General features: G+C 42.4%; 1 protein-coding gene across 1 annotated transcript in view; it reads left to right on the forward strand.

Moving 5' to 3' along the window:
- LOC147911493 (uncharacterized) overlaps window positions 1-21,463 on the forward strand; it is a 105,647-nt gene that overhangs the window by 33,717 nt on the left and 50,467 nt on the right. The window contains exon 3 of the mRNA XM_087428034.1: window positions 19,936-20,027. Within this exon, the coding sequence (XP_087284160.1) occupies window positions 19,936-20,027 (92 nt within the window). The remainder of the gene's footprint in view (window positions 1-19,935; window positions 20,028-21,463) is intronic.

Here is a 21,463-nt window from a genome sequence, read left to right on the forward strand (position 1 = left end):
TAACATATGATGGTGTCCAGAAATGAGGGTAGTCAGATAAGAAGGTGGTCACATATAAGGGTGGTCAGATAAGATGGAGATCAGATATGAGAATGTTCACATATAACAGTGATCAGATATGAGGGCGGTCTGAATATGTGGATGGTCATAAATGAGTGTGATCAGATATCAAGGGTGATCAGATATGAGGGTGGCCAAACATAACAGTGATCAGACGTTAGGGTGATGAGATATTTAGGGCGATCTGATATGAGGTTGATCAGATATGAGTGTGGTCAGATATAAGGATGATCAACCATGAGAGATGTCAGATAAGAGTGGGATAAGATATGAAGTGGCTCAAGTATGTGGGCATTCAGATGTCAAGGGCAATAGAATGTATGGGTGATTATGTATGAGTGTGATCAAAATGAAAGTGTTAAAATAAAAGGGTAATCAGGTATGAGGTGGGACAGATATGCCAGTCTCAGGTAAATATTTGACCACATATGAGGGTGTGGTCAGATATGAGGGTGATCAGATAAGGTTGATGAGACATGAGCCTGGCCCTATATGAGGGTGGTCAGACAGAAAAGTGGAAATTTATGTGTGTGGTCAACATGAGGGTGAGCAGATATAAGGGTGATCCCATAAGAGGGTGGCCAGATCGGAGGGTGGAGAGAAAGTATCGTGGTCAGATATGTGTGTGATAAAATATCGAAGGTAATCAGACATGAGGGTGGTCTTATATGAGGGTGGTCAGATATGAAGGTGGGCAGACAACAGGGTGATCAGATGATGGTTGTCATATAAGAGGATGATCAGATGTGACAGTTGTCATGTATGAGGGTGATCAGATAGGAGGGTGGTCAGATAAGACAGTGGTCATATAGGAGTGTGGTCCGATATGAGGGCACTCAGATATGAGGTTGGTCAGATATAATGGTGTTAAAATAAGTTTGTTGTTAGATATGAGGGTGGTCAGATATGAGAATTGTCCGATATGAGTGTGATCAGATATGATCATGGTCAGATATGAGGGTGGTCAAATACGAGGTTGATCCGATATGAGTGAACAAATATGAGGCTGGTCAAATAGGAGGGCGGTCACATATAAGCATCGTTAGACATAATAGTGATTAGATATGAGAGTTGCCAGTGTCGGGGAAGTGGGAGAATCCCCCTCTGCACTTTCCCTTAAGGTTCTTATGGCTGGACAAATAATTAAAAAGACAGGTTAGCAGGAGAAAATAATACCAAGTTTAATAACATGTATACATGGGAGAAACCAGGGAAATTGAGCTTCTCATCACAAGAGAGGCAATTCTCATCTTAAATACAATCTTCAGCTAAGGACAAAGAAGGATTTTGGGGGTGAGGAGGGAGACAGAAGGGAAACAGAAATTACAGTAATCAAGGCTATGCAGACTTAAGGCCTCATCCTCCACACTGATAAGTTTCTAGAGGGGCCATCCCACCTTCCCCCCAGCACAGAGAGAGAGATACCTTTACAAATGGAGATTTCCCTTATAAATGTAAATGTTTGTCTGGCAACTCATTCCAGTGCCACCTAGAGACTGTGGCCTGAGAGAGACAGAATTTTTGATCAGATGGGCTTGTTGGCGTCTTTTCTATTGTAACATTTATTTTACATTATAGTACAGCTATCATATGATAGTAACTCCTTACTTGAACAGGTCTTCTATGTTTAATTCTTTAAGGAGTTTGGGGGAGGTCAAATGTCCTGTAAGCAAAAATAATCAAGGTGAAGAGATATATTTCACGGTGGCCAATTTTGGTCTCCCACGCCAGATATGAAGGTGTTCAGATATTGAGGTCAATCAGATACAAAGGTGATCAGATATGAGGGTTAGCACATATGAGGGTGAAAAGATATGAGAGTGATCAGATATGAGGGTGAACAGAATGACTGTGATAACCTACGAGGATGATCAGATATGAGTATTGTCAGCAAGACATAAGTGTGATGAGATATTGTTGTCAGATAACAGGGGGATCAGATCTGAGCATGGCCAGATATGAGGGTACTCAGATATGATATTGTTCAGATATGAGTGCGATCATATATGAGGGTGTTCAGATTTGAGGGCGGTCAGATATGAGGGTGATCCAATATGTGGGTGAGCAAATATAAAGGCGACTATATATGATGGTGGTGTGGTATGAGGGAGGTCAGATTTGAGTTTGATCAGATATCAAGGAGGGATCAGATATGAGGGTGTTCTGACTTGAGGGTGGTCAGATATGAGAGTTGTCAGATATGAGGTTGATCAGACACTGACGGCGATCAGATTGAGTGTGATCAGATAGGAGTGTGGTCATTTATGAAGCACGATCAATTATGAGTGTGATGTATATGAGGGTGGCCAGATCTGAGGTTTTTCAGTTATGAGGTTGATCATATATTGATGGCGATCAGATATGTGGGTGATCAGATATGTGTGTGGCCAGATAAGAGGGTGATCAGATACAGGTTGCCTAGATATGAGGGTGGAGAAGTATTATAGTAATGAGACATGAGGATGATCAGATATGAGGGATGTCAGTTATAAGGGTGACAGATATGATGGTGGCCTGATATAAAGGTGATAGGATATGATGATGTGCAGATAGAAGGGTCATCAGCTATGGGGGTGATCATATAAGAGTGTAGTTCATGAAAGAGTCATTCAGAAATGAGGAATGTCAGACATAATGGTGATCAGATATGAGGCTGGTATTATACGATGGTAGATATGATGGTAGTCAGATATGAGGCTGATCATATATGAGGGTAATCAGTTATAAGGGTGGTCAGATATGAGCATGATCAGACATTAGGGTGATCAGATATGAAGCTGATCAATATGAGGGTGATGAGATATGAGATTGATCAGATAAAGGTGATCACATTGGAGAGATATGAGGGCAGTCAGATATGAGGGCAGCCAGATATTTGGGTGATCAGATGTGAGGGTGATCAGATGTGAGTGTGAAGTGATATTAGGGTGTTTGGGTATGAGGGTGGTCTGATATGAGGGTGTTCACATATGAGGGTGACCATATATGAGGGTGAATAGATATGAGGTTTGTCAAATAAAAGTGTGGTCAGATATGAGGGTCATCTGATATGAATGAGGCCAGATTTGAACGTGATCAGATATAGAGGGTGAGTTGATATTATGGTGAACAGATATGATGGTGTTCAGATATGAGGGTGGTCAGATATGAGTGTGGTAAGATACAATGGTGATCATATAAAATGGTGGTCAGTTATGAAGGCTGCCTGATAAGAGTGTAGTCATATATGACAGCGATCAGATGTGATTGTTTCAGATATCAGAATGATCAGATATCTGGTCGGCCAGATATGAGGGGGGTCAAATATTGGTCTGGCCAGATATGAGGATGATCAGATATGAGGGTGATTACATATAAGCGATGTCAGATATCAGGGTAACCAGATATGAGTGTGGCCAGATATGAGGCTGGTGGGTTATGAGTCTGATCAGATATGAGGCTGACCAGATAGGAGTGTGATCACATATGAATGTGATCAGATATGAAAGTTGTCAGATATCAGGGTGATCATATCAGAGGGTGGCCAGATTTGAGGGTCGTCATATAAAAGGTTGATCAGATATGTGTGTTATCTGATTTGAGGTTGGTCAGATATGAGGATTGTAAGATATCAGAGTGATCAGATCTGAGGGTGGCCAGATCTGAGGGTTGTCAGAAATGAGGGTGATCGGATATTGAAGGTATTCAGATACGATGGTGATCAGATATGGGTGTGGTCATAAATAATGTTGACAAGATACGAGAGTGGCAAAATTTAATTTTGCTCATATATGAGTATGTTCACATATGAGGGTAGTTGGATAGGAGGGTGATCAGCTATGAGGTTGGCCAGATATGAGGGTAGTCAGATTTGATGGCTGTCAAATAGGAATGGGGAGCATTACGATGGTGATCAGATATGATTGTGATCAGATCTGGATGGTGATCAGATAGACTGATCAGATAGGAATGTGGTCAGTTATAATGGTGATAAGTTATGAGGGTGGTCAGATAAGAAGGTGGTCAGATATGAGGGTGATCCGATATCAGAGTGATCAGATATTGAGTACAATCGTATATTAGGCTGGTAGGAATTGAGAGTGATTATATACAAGGGTGATCAGATAGGACAGTTGCGAGGTATAATGGTAATCACGTATGTGAGTGGACAGATATGAGGGGCGTCTGATATGAGGGTGATCAGTTATAAGCTGATCATTTATGAAGGTGGGCAGGCACAAGGGTGGCCTGATATGAGAGTGGTCAGCTTTGAGGGTGGTCAGATATAAGGGTGATGACATATGAACTTGACAATATAGATGGTGGTCACATATGAGAGTGGTCATATATGAGAGAGGTTAGATATGAGGATAGAAATGTGGGTTATCAGATATGAGGGTCGTCAGCTATGAGGGTGATCAGATATGAGGGTGTTCAGATATAATGGAGGTAAGTTATGAGGGTGATCGGATATGAGGGTGATCATATAATCATGATTAGATATTAGGGTTGCCAGATATGAGAGTGGTCAGTGTGAGGGTGAATAGATATCGAGGGTGAACATATATGAGGGTGGTCAGATATGAGGGTGACCACATATGGAGGATGATCACATAAGAGGCTGAACAGATATGTGGGTTGTCAGATATGAGGGTCCTCGGATAGGATTGTTGTAGCAAAAGTGGGTGAGTAGATATGAGTGTGGTCAGAAATGAGGGTGATCAGATTGGAGATTCATCACATATTGAGGGCTATCTGATATGATAGGGATCAGATATGATGGTGGTCAAATATGAGGGTGATCAGAAATGAGGATGACCACATATTGAGGGCTATTTGATATTGAAGGTGATCTTAACCGGGGGTGATCAGGTATGAGGGTGGTAAGATATGACGCTGATCAGATATGAGGGTGGCCAGATACGATGGTGTCCAGATATGAGGTTGACCGCCTATGAGTGTCGTCAGATATGAGGGTGATTAGAAATGAGTGTTGTTCAGATAGAAGGGTAATCAGATATGAAGGTGGCCAGATATGAGGATGATCATATGAAGGTGATCAGTTATGAATGTGTGAAGATATAAGGCTGGGCAGATATGAGGGTGATCACATATGGAGAGCAATAAGATATAAGGGTGATCAGATATGAGAGTGGTCATATAAGATGGTGATCAGTTATGAGGGTGGTCAAATATGAGGAGAATCTGATATGAGGGTCATCTCATACTAATGGCGATCAGACATGAGAGTGATCACATATGAGGGTGGACAGATATGAGAGTGGCAAGAATTTATGTTCATCATATATGAGTGTGATCATAAATGAGGGTTATCAGATATGACTAAGGTCATATATGATTGATGATTTATGATGGCTATCCGTTATAGGGGTCATGAGATATGAGGGTGGTCAGAAATGAGGGTGATCACTTACAATGATGACCAGATACGACTGTGGCCTGATATGATGTTGATCATGTATGAGGATGGTCTGATATAAGGGTGATCAGCTATGAGGGTGGTTAGATTCGAGATTTATCAGATATCAGGGCGATCAGGTATGAGGGGGGACAGGTATGGGACTGATATTATTTTAGAGTGATCATATAAGACGAGGATGAGATATGATGGTTATCAGATATGATGTCATATATTAGGGTGATGAGATATGAGGGTTGTCAGTTATAGGTTGTCAGCCTCAGAAATAAGGCTGATCACTTAAAAGGGTGATAAGATATGAGTTTGGTCTGATATGATGTTAGACACATATGAGGACGGTCTGATATAATGGTGATCAGATATGAGGTGGTCCAACATGTGGGTAATCAGATATGAGGGCGATCAGACATGAGGATAGTCAGATATAAGGATCATCAGACAGGAGGGTGGTTAGACCTGATGCTGGTAATATATGAGGGTGGTCTGGTATGATGGTGATCAGATATCAGGGTGTTATTTATGAAAGGGGGCCAGATATGAGGGTTGGGCAGATATGAGTGTGATCAGAAATGTGGGTGGTCAGAAAGGACGATGATCAGATATGATGGTTGTCAGATATAAGGGTGATCAGATATGAATGTGGCAAGATATGCGGGTGGTCAGACATGAGGGTGATGAGTTGTGAAGGTTGTCGGTTATAAGGGTCATAAGATGTGTGGGTGGCCAGATATGAGGATGGTCGGATATTAGGGTGATGAAATAATTGTGATACAGATAAGAGAGCAGACAGACATGAGGGTGGTCGGATATGAGGTTGGCCAGATATAAGAATGGCCAGATATGAGGGTGGTCAGCTATTAAGGTGAACATAAATGAGTGTGATAAAATATTAGGGTGATCAGATTGAAGTCAATCAGATGAAGGTTGATCAGATATGGGGGAGACAAAATATGAGGGTGTTCATATATGTGGATGATCAGATAAGGGTGATCAGATATTAGGGTAGCCAGATATGAGTGTGGTCAGATATGAGGGTGATCACATAAAATGGTGATCAGATATGTGGGTGATCAGATATTTATTGCTAACTTATATGTGGGTGATTATAAATGAGAGTGGTCAGATATAACACTAATCAGGATGGTGATCAGATATGACTGTGGTCAGATATGAGGGTGATCAGATATAAGGGATGCCAGATAAAATTGTGATCAGATATGAAGTTGGAAAGATATGAGGGTGGACAGACAAGTGTGAGTTCAGATAGGAGGGTTTTCCAATAAGAGTTTGAGACTATATGAGGGTGGTCATATACGACGGTGGTCTGATATGTGGGTGATCAGTCATTGAGGGAGAACAGATATGTGGATGATCAGATATGAGGAGGTCAGATAAAATCGTGATCAGATATGAGAGTGGTCAGATATGAGGGATTTCACATATGAGGGTGATCTTATATGAGGGTGGTGATATATGAATGTGATCAGATATGAGGATGATCAAATATGAGGGTGGTCAGTCATGAAGGTGGTCAGATATGAGGTGGTCAATTCAGATGGTGATTAGATATTAGGGAGGTCAGACAGGAGGGAGATCAGCTAGGACAGTCGTCTGATATTCAGGATGATAGGATATGAGCCTGATCACCTATACGGGTGATCAAACATGAGGCTGGCCAGACATGAGGTTGTCAGATACGAAGGTTGTCAGATATGAGGGGGGTGGTCAGATATATGGGTGGTAAGAAATGAGAGTGGCCATATATGAAGTGGTCATTTATGAGGGTGGTCATATATGAAGGTGATTCAGATATGAGGAAGATCCAATATGAGGGTCCTCAGATATTAGGGTGATGAGATATGAAGTTGATAGCAAATTGAGGGTGGACATATATGACAGTGACCAGATATGAGTGTGGTCAGATAAGAGTGTTGTCAGATATTGAGGGCAAACAGATATGAAGGAGATCAGATATGAGTGTGGTTAGATAAGATATGAGGGTGGTCACATAAGAGAGTTATCAGATATTGGGGTGGTGAGATATGAGTGTGATTAGACATGAGGGTGATCACATATCGAATAGTATCAGATATGTTGGTGACCAGATATGAGTGTGGAGAGACATGAGAGTGATCAAATAGGAGGGTGATCACATATGAGTGTGATCAAATATGAGGGTTAACAGATAGGAGAGTGGTCAGATATGAGTGTGAGGAGATATGAGGTTTCTCAGTGACAAGGGTGACCAGATATGAGGGTAATCAGATTATACGGAGATCAGATATGATGTTGGTCAGATATGAGGATGGTCAGATATGAGGATGATCTGATATCATGGTTGTCAAAAATAATCGTGATTAGATATAAAAGTGGCGAGGTATGAGGGTGGTCAGAGAAGAATGTTATCAGGTGTGAAGTTGATCAGATATGAGTCTGATAGGACAAGAGAGAGGTTAGATATGAGGGATATCTGAAAGGACTGTGATCAGACATGAGGTTGGTCAGATATGAGGCTGGTCACATGTGAGGGAGATCAGAAAAGATGGTGATCAGATATGAATGTGGTAAAATATAAGGCTGGTCAGATTGGAGGGCGGTCAGAACTGATGGTGGTCAAATATGAGCAGGCTCACATATGTGGGTGGTGAGATATGAGTGTGATCAGATATGAGGTTGGTCAGACATGAGGGTAATCAGATATGAAGGTTGTCAGATATGAGGGGGGCCACATATAAGGTTGGCCAGATCAGAGGTAGGGCAAATATGAGGATGATCAGATATGAGGGTGTCCAAACATGAAGGGGGTCAGATATGAGGATGATCAGATATTGGGCGATCAGATATGAGAGCAAAGAGATTTGAGGATGGTCAGATATCAGGGTTTTCAGATATGAGGGTGATCACATTTGAGGGTGGTCAGATATGAGGGGGATCAGATGTGAGGTATATCAGATATCTTACTGTCCAGATATGAGGACGGCCAGACATGAGGGTGGACAGATATGAGGGCAACCAGACAAGATGTTGATCACATATGAATTTAATCAGATAAGAGGGTGATCAGATGGGTGTAATCAGATATCAGGGTGATAAGATATGAGTGTTGTCAGAAAAGGGGTCATCAGCAATGAGGGTGGCCAGATATGAGGGTGGTGAGGTAAGATGATCACATAAAGGCGATCAGATATGATGGTGGCCATATACGAGGATGGTCAGATATCAGGGCGGCCAGATATGAGTGTGGGCAGATATGAGAGTGGTCCCACACAAGGGTGGTCACATGTGAGCGTGATCAGATATGAGGGTGATTAAATATGATTGTGATCTGATTTGAGGGTTGTCAGATAAGAGTGTTGACTCATATGAGGGTGGTCAGATATGAGGGTGATCAGATACGAGAGGGATTGTATATTAGGGTGGTCAGGTATGAGGGTGGCCAGATATGAGTGTGATCATATATGTGGGTGGTCATATATGAGGGTGGTCCTATAGGAAGGTGCTCAAATATGATGGTCATCAGATAAGATGGTGATCAGAAGTGATGTTGGTCTGATACGATGGTGACCCAATAACTGGGTAGTCAGATATGAGGGCTGTCAGATATAATGGTGATCAGAAACAAAGGTGGCCAGATATGACGGTTGCCAGATATGAGGGTGATCAGATATACGAGTGATCTGATATGATTGTGAGAAGATATGAGGTTGGTCAGATAGGAGGTTGGTCATATGTATGTGTGAACAGATATTAGTGTTTCCACATATGAGGGACATTACATATAAGGGTGCATAAATATTGATGTTTAGCTATGAGGGCGATCAGATAAGACGGTATTCAGGAATCAGTGTTTCCTGATATGAGGTTAGAAGGATATCAGAGTGGACAGATATGAGTGTGATGAGATATGAGTGTAATAAGATATGAGCTATCAGAAATCAGGGTGATCAGGTAAGTGAGTTGCCAGATATAAGTGTGGTCATATATGAGGGTGATCAGAAGTGATTGTGTTCTGATTTGAAGGTGATCATATGTGAGGGTGATCAGTTATGATGGTGGTCGGATGTGAATGTGGTCAGATATAAATTTGTTCAGAGAAAAGCGTTATGAAATATGAGGTTGGCAAAGTATGTGGGTGGTTTGATAGGAGAGTGGTCAGTAATAGTGATCAGATAGGAGGGTGGCCATATCTGACTGGGATTAGACATGAGGGTGATCAGATATTCAGGACAATTGTATACGATGTGATCTGCTTTGATGGAGGGCTGATATGGGTGTGATCAGATATGAGGGTTTTCAGATATACAGGTGATCAGATCTGAAGATGGCCAGATATGAGCATCATGAGATATTACTGAGAACAGATATGAGGGTGGTCAGATATTACCATGGGAAGATATGAGGGTGGTCTGATATGAGTAGGGTCAGATATAAGAGTGAACAGATATGAGAGTGGTCCAAGAGGAGTGTGATCAGATATTGAGGGACATCATAGATGAGAGTGATCTTATATGAGGGTGATCATCTACAAGAGTGATCAGATAAGAGGGTGGTCAGAGAAGAGGGTGATCAGATATGAGGGTTGACATATATGAGGGTGGTCAGATATGTTGGAGAGGATGTAGAGAGAAGGGAACTCTCATACATTGCTGGTGGGAGTGAAAACTGATGCAGCCACTATGGAAAACAGTATGGAGAGTCCTCAAAAAATTAAGGGTAGAACTACCATATGATCCAGCTATTCCACCGCTGGGTATTTATCCAAAGAACTTGAAAACAACAACGTGTAAAGATACATGCAACCCTGTGTTCATTGCAGCTTTATTCGCAATAACCAAGACTTGAAAGCAACCTAAGTGCCCATCAAGGGATGAATGGATAAAGAAGATGTGGTATATACACACGACAGACTACTACTCAGCCATAACAAACGATGAAATCCAGCATTTGTGACAACATGGATGGACATTGAGGGTATTATGCAAAGTGAAATAAGTCAGAGGGAGAAGGTCAAATATCATATGATCTCACTCAGGAAGTAGTAGATAATAACAGCAACAAACACATAGTGATAGAGATTGGATTGTTGTTTAACAGAGGTTAACGGGGGAGCGAGGAGGGCGAAAGGGATAATTAGACACGTGTGTGGTGATGGGTTGTAGTTAGTACTTGGGTGGTGAACGTTATGTAATCTACTCAGAAATAGAAGTATAATGATGTACACATGAAATTTATACAATGTTATAAACCAATGCTGCTATAATAAACCAAAAATTAAAAAAAAAAAGAAAATAATTGAGGGTGATGAGATATGAGGGTGGTCAAATGTGAGGTTGGTCAGATATAAGAGTGATAAGATATGAAGTTTGTCACATATGAATGGGACCAGATATGAGGGTGGTCCAATATTGAGGAGGATCTTATATGAGAGCAAACAGCTATGCAGGTGTTCATATATCAGCGTTTTCAGATATGAGGGTGATCACATTTAAGAGTGGTCAGATATCAGGTTGATCAGATGTGAGGCTTGTCAGATATCTGACTTTCCAAATATGAGGTTGGCCAGACATGAGGGTGGACAGATACGAGGTTGATCAGAAATGAGGATGATATGATATGAGTGTAATCAGATAAGAGGGTGATCAGATGAGTGTGATCAGACATGAGAGTGGTAAAATATGACGGTTGGCAGATAAAGGGATTGTCAGAATTGAGAGTGGCCAGATACGAGGATGGTCAGATATGTTGTTGGTCAGATAAAGGTGATCAGATATGATGATGGCCATATATGAGGATGGTCAGATATCAGGGTGGCCAGATATGTGGGTGGGCAGATATGAGGGTGGTCAGATACGAGAGTCGTTGTATATTAAGGATGCCAGGTATGAGGGTGGTTATATATGAGAGTAGTCATATATGTGGGTGGTCATATGTGAGAGTGATAATTTAGGAGTGTGGTGGAATAGGAGGATGATCAGTTTTGACAGTGGACAGACATGATGGCGGACAGATATGAGGGTGATCTAATATCTGGGTGGTCAGATGTGAGGTTTGTCACAAATATTGTTGGTCAGAAATCAAGGTGGCCAGATATGAGGTAGTCAGATATGATGGTAATCAGATACAAGGCTGATCAGATATTAAGGACTATCGTATATGAGGGTGATCTGATAGGATGTTGGGTACATATGGGGTGATGAAATATGAGGGGATTCAGATATATGAGTGATCAGGTCTGAAGATGGTCAGATATTAGCATCGTCATGTGTTAGAAGGAACAGTTATGAGGGCAATCAGATATTAATGTGAGAAGATGTGAGGGTAGTCTGATACAAGAGTTGTCAGATATAAGGGTGAACATATATGAGGGGGTCCACTTATGAGGTTGGTCTTATATAAGGGGGATCATATACTGAGGGTGATCAGATATGAGGGTGACCTGATGTGATAGTGGCCAGATATAATGGAGACCAGATATGAGGGTGGTAAGACATGAGGGTGGTCTGATATGAGTGTGAACAGATATGAAGTTGGTGAGATATGAGGGTGATCAGTTATGAGGGTTGTCAGACATGAGGCTGGTCTGATAAAGGGGTGATCAGTTATGAAGTTGTTCAGAAATAATGGTGGTCAAGTATGAGGGTTGCCATATAATATTCTCAAAGAATGATATGACAAAAAAGCTAACAGCCCAATTAAAAAATGGACAAAAGATCTGTACAGACATTTATCCAAAGAAGAGATACACATGGCTAACAGGCACATGAAAAGATGTTTAACATTATTAACTATCAGGGAAATGCAAATCAAGACTACAATGAAATATCACCTTACTCCCACCAGAATGGCTGTAATTAACAAAATAGGAAACACCAAGCGTCAGACAGGATGTGGAGAGAAGGAAAGTGTCAAACACTCTGGTGGGAATGCAAACCGATGCAGCCACTACGGAAAACAGTATAGAGATTCCTCAAAAAACTGAGAATAGAACTACAATATCATCCAGCTATCCCACTGTTGGGTATTTATCCAAGGATCATGAAAACACGAATAGGTACAGATATATACACACCTATGTTCATTGTGGTATTATTCACAATAGCCAAGACTTGGAAATAACCCTAGTGTCCATCAAGGGACAAACGGATAAAGAGGATGTGGTATATGTACACAATGGAATACTACTCAGCCATAAAAAAGATGAAATCTTGCCCTTTGCAACATGGATAAAGCTTGAGGATATTGTGCTACTGGAGTTGGATATTTCTCACAGAATTTGTTAATTTTTCATTTTTATTTAAATCTTATTTCTCTCTTGTCTTCTACCTCTATCATTTCTAAGTTTCTATCTTTGAGTTCGCTAATTTTCGCTTCCATATGGTGTGCTTTATTTCCAATGTTTTCTACTGTCTTGTTCATCTCATTTTTTGAGTTCTGCTACAGAATTTCTGTTTGGTTCTTTTTTGGAATTTCAATCTCTTTGATAAAGTACTCCTTCTGTTTATTGATTTTATTCGTGAGCTCAAGGAGCTGTCTTGCTGAGTTTTCTTGTAGCTCATTGAGTTTCTTGATGACAGCTATTTAGAATTCTGTATTGGCTAGACTGCAATCTTCCATAACTTCAAGTTTGGTTTCTGGAGAATTGTTGTTTTCTTTTTATGATAACGTGTTACCATATTTTTCCATGGTGCTTGATGAGTTGTTCTTCTGCTGGTGCATTTCTAGTAGTGAGTGCCGTTCTTATTTAGGTAGGGCTTTGTGTACTTTGATTCTGAGATGCTTCTGGTTGTATTTGAATGGCTGTGCTTTCCACCCTCCACTGCCTCTTTCAGTGGTGTTCCTGGTGCCCTTGTTGTGCCGCTTGTGCCTCCAAGGTTGCTGGTGCTTTGCTGCTGCTGGTGTCACTGCAATCTCAGGCATCACCACTGAGCTCCCCAGGCTGTCTAGTCCCTCTGCTGATTCCAGGGTCACCTGGGTCATGGGTTCCCCCACTACAGTGGGAGGAGGGAGAGGGTGGGGCAGGATCCAAGGACATGGGCACCCTGCCACATGCGAGGATGTTTGGTCCAGAGGTGCTACTGCCACAGGTGGTGGGCCAGGGTTGCAGGCACTGTTCTAGCTGGGGGGAGTGGGGTCACAGGCTCTACTGCCATTGCTAACTCGCTCTTCGCAGCCTCAGGTGCTGCTGTGACTAGGGGGACTGGAGTCGCTCATGCTGCCTCTGCTGCTGTTCCTGGCTTTTCTGGGGTTGCTGTCACCAACACTGCTGGTAGTACCATGTTTGTGGGCATCATCACCACTTCTGAGTGGGCTGGGGTCACAGGTGCCACCACCATGGGTAGGTCTATCTTGTAGCTTAGTCCTCCCCTCCAAAGGAGACTAAGGATATTCCATGTATCTTTCCAGATATTACACCAATATGTATATATTGAGTGATTGAATAAGAAATTTTTTTAACTGAATGTTTACCATACTCCAAGAATCTTTCTAGGTGCAAGGAATAATGAGTAAATAAAAACTAGGCCTCTAGCCTCATAGAGATGACACTTTAGTGAGAGAAGACAAATAATATATACACAAATTAACACACAGATATTATATCTGAAATTTATAATATTTTAAAAGAAGAAGAGGAGTAAAGAAACAGAGGGAGCAGACAAGAAAGTTGCTGTTTTATACAGACAGAGTTCTGAGAAGGTGACATCTGAGTAGATCCCAGAATTAAATGGAAGAAGAAAAACAGATAGCTTGGGTAAGGGCCTAACAGGCAAAGAACAGCCAGTGCAAAGGCTTTAATCAAGAGGGAGCCTGTCGAGCCAGCCCCGATGGCCTAGTGGTTAAAGCTCAGCGTGCTCCACTTCAGCAGTCTGGGTTCAGTTCCCAGGCATGGAAATGGAACCACACCACTCATCTGTCAGTGGCCATGCTGCGGTGGCAGCTCACATAAAAAAAAGAGGAAGATTAGCAACAGATTTTAGTTCATGGTGAGACTTCCTTAGCAAAAAAAAAAAAAAAAAAGAGAGAGAGAGAGACAGAGCCTATCTAGTATTCAAGAAACTGTGAAGAGACCAGTGTAGCTTGAATGGAGAGGGAAAAAGGGAGTGCAGGGGGTAAGGCCAGAGGGTAAGAAGGGGCAGAGTCGTGTATGGCTCGGGAGGCAGATAGACTGTAGGTTTATCCTGAGAAAAATCAGGATCAGTGGCCCTGGGGGTCTTCAGAAAGGATTAACATGACCTGACTTACATTGTAAAAGGATCACTGAAATTGCTGTGTTGAGAATAGACTGGCAGTGGGGGTGGGCAAAGGTAGAAACATGGAGATGAGTTCCGTGAGAGATGATGCTGTTTTGGATCCGATGGATAGCAGAAGTTGTGATAACTGATCATATTCTGGAATATTCTCAAGGTAGCCCCAACATAATTCTCAGGCACATTGAATGTCAACTTTGGGAGAAAGAAGTCAAGCATCAGGACTCCACCGTTTGTGGCCTGGGTAACTGGAAGGGTGGATTTGCCATCAACTGAGATGTGGAAACTGGTTTGAGCAGATTTTGAGGGGAAGATCATGAATTTGGTATCAGTATTTTAAGTTTGCAGTATCTATCAGATGTCCAAGATGGGAGAAATTAAGGCATGTGTTTGCTGAGGAGATCGGTTTAATTGAGCAGGGGAAATGACGATGCAAGAGAGAGAAGAGTAGGCAGGAAGGGGTAGGATCCAGTGCACAGGTGGGGAGATTGTCAGAGTGGAAGACAGTTGTTCATCTTATTACAATCTGGAAGACTGTGGAAATGGGCACAGACAAGTGGGTGGGTAGACAGGCTGACAGGAGTCATTGCAAAGTTTATTCTGCCTGCTCCTACTTTCATAGTGAAATAGAAACGAAATCTTCTTTGGAGCAATTAGTGAATCCCTTTTCACTCTCTTGCTTAAAGTCTCCCATAGGCTTCTCCTCACTATTAAATAACATCCAAACATTTCATCATGGTCCACAAAGCCCCACAGGACCTGGCCCCACCTACCTCTCTCCATTGCCCAAAATGCTCTAACTACAGTGGCCTTGCTTCTGTGCCTCAGACACGTGGCTAACATACGAGCCTTTGATTCTTTGACTTACTTGTCCCTCTGTCTGGTAAGCCCTCTCTCCTACCTCCCAAGTCTGGCTAATTATTATCATGTATGTCTCACCTCAAAGGTCCCCTCCCTTGGCCTTCATTGAACACCCCATCTAAAGTGGCCCCTCCTCTCATCATCTTATTTTACTTACATGTTTATTCTGTATTTTCTGCTTCTACCCACAAGAATGTGTTTCATAAGAAACTAGCACCCCCACCCCCACCTTATCAATCTCTCCCTTGATCTGGCTGTACTCCTCTTCTCACAACCACCCAATAGCAGTAGAGAGAGAGACAGAGATAGGAATAGAGAGGGAAGTTTGTGCACTATCCATCAGCCCTCAGAGAATCGTAGCTCTATGAGAGCAGCTGCTCTGTGGCTTCTCTTTGGCATATTCAAATGGCCAGCATCACTCCTCCTGTGCTTTTCTGCTATTATTAAGTAAAATAAGGGTGACTTGAGCACGAGCACTGCAATACTGACGGTCGATCTGATAACCAAGATTGCTACTGTGACTGATGGGTGGGTAGTGGACACAAGGTGGATCTGCTGCACAAAGGAATGAGTCACGTCCAGGGCAGGACAGAGCAGAATGGCTCGAGATTTCAACATGACACTCAGAGTGGCATACAATTTAAAACTCAGGAACTATTTATTTCTGGAATTTTCCATTTAATATTTTCAGTTTGCAGGTGACCTCAGGTAACTGAAATCACAGAAAGCAAAACCACAGATAAGGGGGAACTACTGGACAATGAAAGGCTGATCCATTATCTAACTGAGTCCTCCCTCTCCAAAGAAACTAGGCATATTCTGTGTACCATTCCAGAAATCATGTATGCATATCGAGACATACAAACATCCTTTGAAAATATCAAATAGGACCACACTGTGCATACAGTCCTTCACTTTAGATTTCTTTCGGCTATTGAAACATCTGGGACGGCTTTCTAAAGTACACATAAAGAGCAATATCGTTCTTTTTACTTGCTACATAGTGTTTCATTGTATTGATAAAATGCCATCCACTTAATTAGTGCCATATTTATTGGAATTTAATGTGTTTTCGGCCATTTGCTACTGTAAACAACGCTGCAAGTAATAGCCTCATATATATGTCCTTGCACAGTCATTCAAATCTATCTATCTATCTATCTATCTATTTATTTATTTGCTTTTCACTTTTTTTAAATTTTTTGTTTATTGCAGTAACATTGGTTTATAACATTGTATAAATTTCAGGTGTACATCATTATACTTCTATTTCTGCATAGATTACATCATGTTCACCACCCAAATACTAATTACAACCCATCACCACACACATGTGCCAAATTATCCGTTTCCCCCTCCTCCCTCCCCCCTTCCCCTCTGGCAACCCCCAATCCAAACTCTGTCTCTATGTGCTTGTTTGTTGTTGTTATTATCTACTACTTAATGAGTGAGATCATATGGTATTTGACTTTTTCCCTCGGACTTATTTCACTTTGCATAATACCCTCAATGCCCATCCATGTTGTCACAAATGGCGGGATTTCATCACTTCAAATAGATCTATAAATAAAGTCTTAGAATTGCTGGCATACACGTGCCTTTCATATTTTATTGATATTGCAAAATTACCCTCCAAAATAGTTTTATTGAATCAATAGACTTTTCTACTCCTCTAAATAATGAACCGTTATTAGTAACTGCAGGTCATGTTTTTGGTGAGGGAAAGGAGAGAATTCTTTTTTAAAACGTTTGTCTGTGAGGAAGACTGGCCCTGAGCAAACATCCGATGCCAGTCTACCTCTTTCTGCTGAGGAAGACTGGCCCCGAGCTAACATCTGTGCCCATCTTCTCTACTTTATATGGGACACTGACACAGCATGGCTTGACAAGCGGTACATTGGTGCCTGCCCGGGGTTCCAAGCATGCGAACCCTGGGCCACCGAAGTGAAGCACGCACACTTAACTGCTGCACCACCGGGCGGACCCTGAAAGGAGGTAATTCTTGATGCATCTTAAATCAACTAAGAAAAGGACTGAAAGAAAATGAAATCTCCTACAGAATATGTAATACTTTACTGTGATGCATATTTAAAGCAAAGGAAGGGCCAGCCCCGTGGCTTAGCTGTTAAGTGCGCGCGCTCCGATGCTGGCGACCCAGGTTCGGATCCCGGGCGTGCACCGAGGCACCACTTCTCCGTCCATCCTGAGGCCGAGTCCCACATAAAGCAACTAGAAGGACGTGCAACTATGACATACAACTATCTACTGGGGCTTTGGGGGGGGGGAAATAAATAAATAAATAAATAAATCTTTAAAACAAAGGAAAATCAAGCACTGTTTCTGGGAAAGAATTTAGAATCACTTTCCCACTTCCGCTAATAAAAGTTTCAGCTCATTAGTAAGTGAGTTTTTCCATTCTTCGGTAATTCTTTTCCTAAGTCAACCTTTCAGGAACTGACAGCCAATGGAAACAGGAGTTTCAAGAAAAAGAAAGCAAGAGGAGAAACCTAAATCTCAGAGTTTCTAAACAGCACAAGTTTCTTATGTTTCTGGGCTGGGTAGTGACTTGCAACTCGTCGTTTGACTCTTTTTAATTAAAAAATAAAGTGTGATTGTTTAAATGTCATAATTCTCTTTTGTTAGTGAAAAAGTTTTTCTGCGTTGTTTTTTCTACAGATTGCAAACTCTTGAAGGGTGCGGTGGAGGATGTGTTTGTAAATGGCTGCCTGCCCTTCAGTGGCTTTCAGCAGGTGACAGCAATTTCTGCTATTACTGGGATAGCGGCTCTCTGCATTGCCCTAGCGCGCTATCTCCAGACCCTTTAACCCCCCTGCCCCCTTTAGCTGAGCACGCGCTGCAGGTGAGATGCATCAGGAGGCGGCAGCCCATTCAAACGCGGCGTTGGGGAAATTGAAAGCTTTAAGCGGGGAGGCCTGGCGCTCCGCAGCTGCAGCGCGGCATCTGGACCAGTTCCCGTTCAAGGCAGGATGGCCGGCAGGATGGCGGAGGAGAAGGCCATCACCGTCGGCGTGGGCCTGCGGCCCCTCAGCAGGTAGGCGGCACGACCCGGCCATGTCCCCGCGGCAGCCCCGAGCTGAGGAGTTGCTCCTCGCCACCCGTTCCCGCACAGCCTTGCACGGTTTCCTTCTTGGTACAGTGACAAGGAGGGGTTGGAGGGTCCCGCTGTGGGATTCGCTTGACTCCGCTGTAACTCAGGCCCCCACCCCCGTGACCCTGTCCCCGCTTGCCCACCCCCCCCGTCAGGGACGCCTGTGGGAAAGAGCTTCTGCCGCTCCTCACAGGTGGTCCTGGTGCACTAGGCTGTCTCCCCCTCTACTGTGTCCTTGACAGCAAGGCCGAGTCTCTCTTGTTGCACTGGGATCAGACGGCGCTCAAGACTTCACAGTCAATGGCTGAATTCAGCATGCAGAATGTTGAATGACTGAGATTTATCAGTATTGAAGTCCATTTTTTTTTGGGGGGGTACAGTGTAGGTACTACCGTTGTTGCCCTGGGGAACGGGAAGAAATGAAGGCTTTTTGCTTCTCTAATCTCTGCCCCTCCCCAAGAATACAAACACATTTTTCTGTTTGAGAATTATGTGGTAAATATTAGAGTGTTTAATAAATGAGCATATCCAGATGAGGAATTTCCTATTTTTTAGGAGCTCATTATCTAATGCATTAGAAGACAGCTACATAAAGAAACCATTACAATACATTGTGACAAGTGCTATGACAGGCAGGTGGAGAGTGTTTGCTGAGGGCTGATTAGTCCTTCCGTTAGATAACAATGTGGGGAAAAGGGCAGGGCTGGTGTCAGGAAACTCCTGAAAGAATAGTTAAGTTACTTGTTGGAAAGGTAAGCCAGGGTATTCCAGGCACAGAGGGATTGAATCTGTTATCTTGGGGGAACCTTCAGATAGTTGATTTGTATGGAGTTAGGGTGTATATAGGAAGTTAGAGGAAGATAAGGTTGAAGAGAGAAATAAACATGATCCCAGTCTCATGTGCCATATTAAGGATTTCAGATGGTTTTCAAAGATGTTAAGCAGGAAGGACATAATTGGAGTTGGATTTGAATGTCTCTCTTCAGTGGCCAGTACTGGGTAGGGGGAGGGGAGTGGAGAGCTTCCCAAGGAAAGGCCCATGACAGGGCAGGAGGTCGCTGAAGCCCCACTTAAAAGTGCTGAGCCCTCAACGGGGGACTTTCCACATGGCTCTTGTATATAGTATAGGTCATTAAGATCTTTTGAAATAGTCTTCAGAATATGAAATCTTTTAAATTCTCTTTCATGTAACATGACTTCAAAACCAGTTGTATTAAAATGCACTGTTTTTATTCTTTTAGGAAAGAAGCTCTTGGAGGGGCTATGCAAGATCACTGGAAAACTGACAATAATACTATTTATCAAGTTGATGGAAGTATATCCTTCAATTTTGGTAAGCTTATAATAGCATCAAACGTTAACGTATTATTCTTTTCTATTGAGTACAAAAGGCTTTTCAATAACACTGCATTTGTCATTAAAGATCAGACTAAGCCTTCCGTAAACTCCTTCAGTGGAAATTTTAAAAAATTGTTTATCACATATGATAAGTAAGGTAATAAATTGATATTTAAAACACGATTATAGTCATAGTGCCTTATGACTGAAACTAACATTGTTCCCCTTATTTGTTAGTGTATTTGTGGCCTAAGACTCTGTAAGCCCAAAATTTGTTGCTTAATGTCGAGTCATCTTTAAGATGTTTCAGTTTAGTATATTCTTTCCACAATTATTTTCAGGAAAACTCTTGACAGAATAAATAGTGAAGATATTCCTTCTTTGCTAGAATACAGCAGGGACCTACCACCACTTTTGTGGAGCTTATCATATGGTGGGAAGAAAGGCTTTCAACAACTAATTACACTCGTGATGACATAGCTTTGTGGGATTTTGTAGCAGGGGGTCTAACTACTCTAGGTGTCTGAAATGGTACCACTTACCCTGGAGCCTGCAGGATGAGTGAGAACCAGCTGGGAGAAAGGGACTTGGAGGCCCTCAACATTGGCTAGGCTGATTTGTGTATTGATTTCCCACACATATATGTGCTGACAATGTGCCAGACACCATTCTAAGCACTTCATGTATATTAACTCATTTATTTCTCCTAACCAGCCTGTGCAGTATGTACCTTCCCATTTTAATGAGGAACTGATACGCAAGTCACACAGCCAGCAGATGGGGGAGTCAGATCTATGTTCCAGCCACACTACCATGTTTCCACTTAGGCACCGTGGAGGACAGTGAGGTCCTCACAACAACCTTAGGAGTACGAGTGCTTAGGTTGTCGAGTTAGTGTTACACTAGAAACCCAGCATATAAGGCTTTGGAGCAAAGCTGTATAGGTTAAAAAATGATTCCTGCTAAAAGACTATTTGATAGTAGCAACATAATTTTTAAAATGGTAAAACAGTGTGTGCCAGAGATTAGAAAACCAAGAACAAGGGATACACAGGCATTCAGACTCACGTACTATAGGTTGTCAGTGGCCGTGCATGCTCACAAAGGATTTGGAATCACCCACCTGTCTGAAGCTGTTGGCGTTGAGATCTGAATAATCCTGCCATCTGTCCTTGCTCTGAAATCAGGACCCCAACAGCTTTCCAATGGCACTTTGGCTCTCCATATGGTTCCACCTACAAGGGCAGATATGTGGTCATGGTGCGAGCAGTGTCATCACTGACTTTCTGAAGATGGTCCGTACATTTCCCTCCTGATTTACAAATCCATTCTTGTAAGCTTTCTAATGTGAGGCCACCACTGAAAGAGTGGTCCATTCCTGATGCGCTGACAAAAACAGAAACTGCATCCTGGACTGGTGGATTCATCAGT

This window comes from Ceratotherium simum, unplaced genomic scaffold (assembly GCF_057802395.1).
Source record: "Ceratotherium simum simum isolate JZ-2026a unplaced genomic scaffold, ASM5780239v1 HiC_scaffold_43, whole genome shotgun sequence".
NCBI lineage: Eukaryota > Metazoa > Chordata > Mammalia > Perissodactyla > Rhinocerotidae > Ceratotherium > Ceratotherium simum.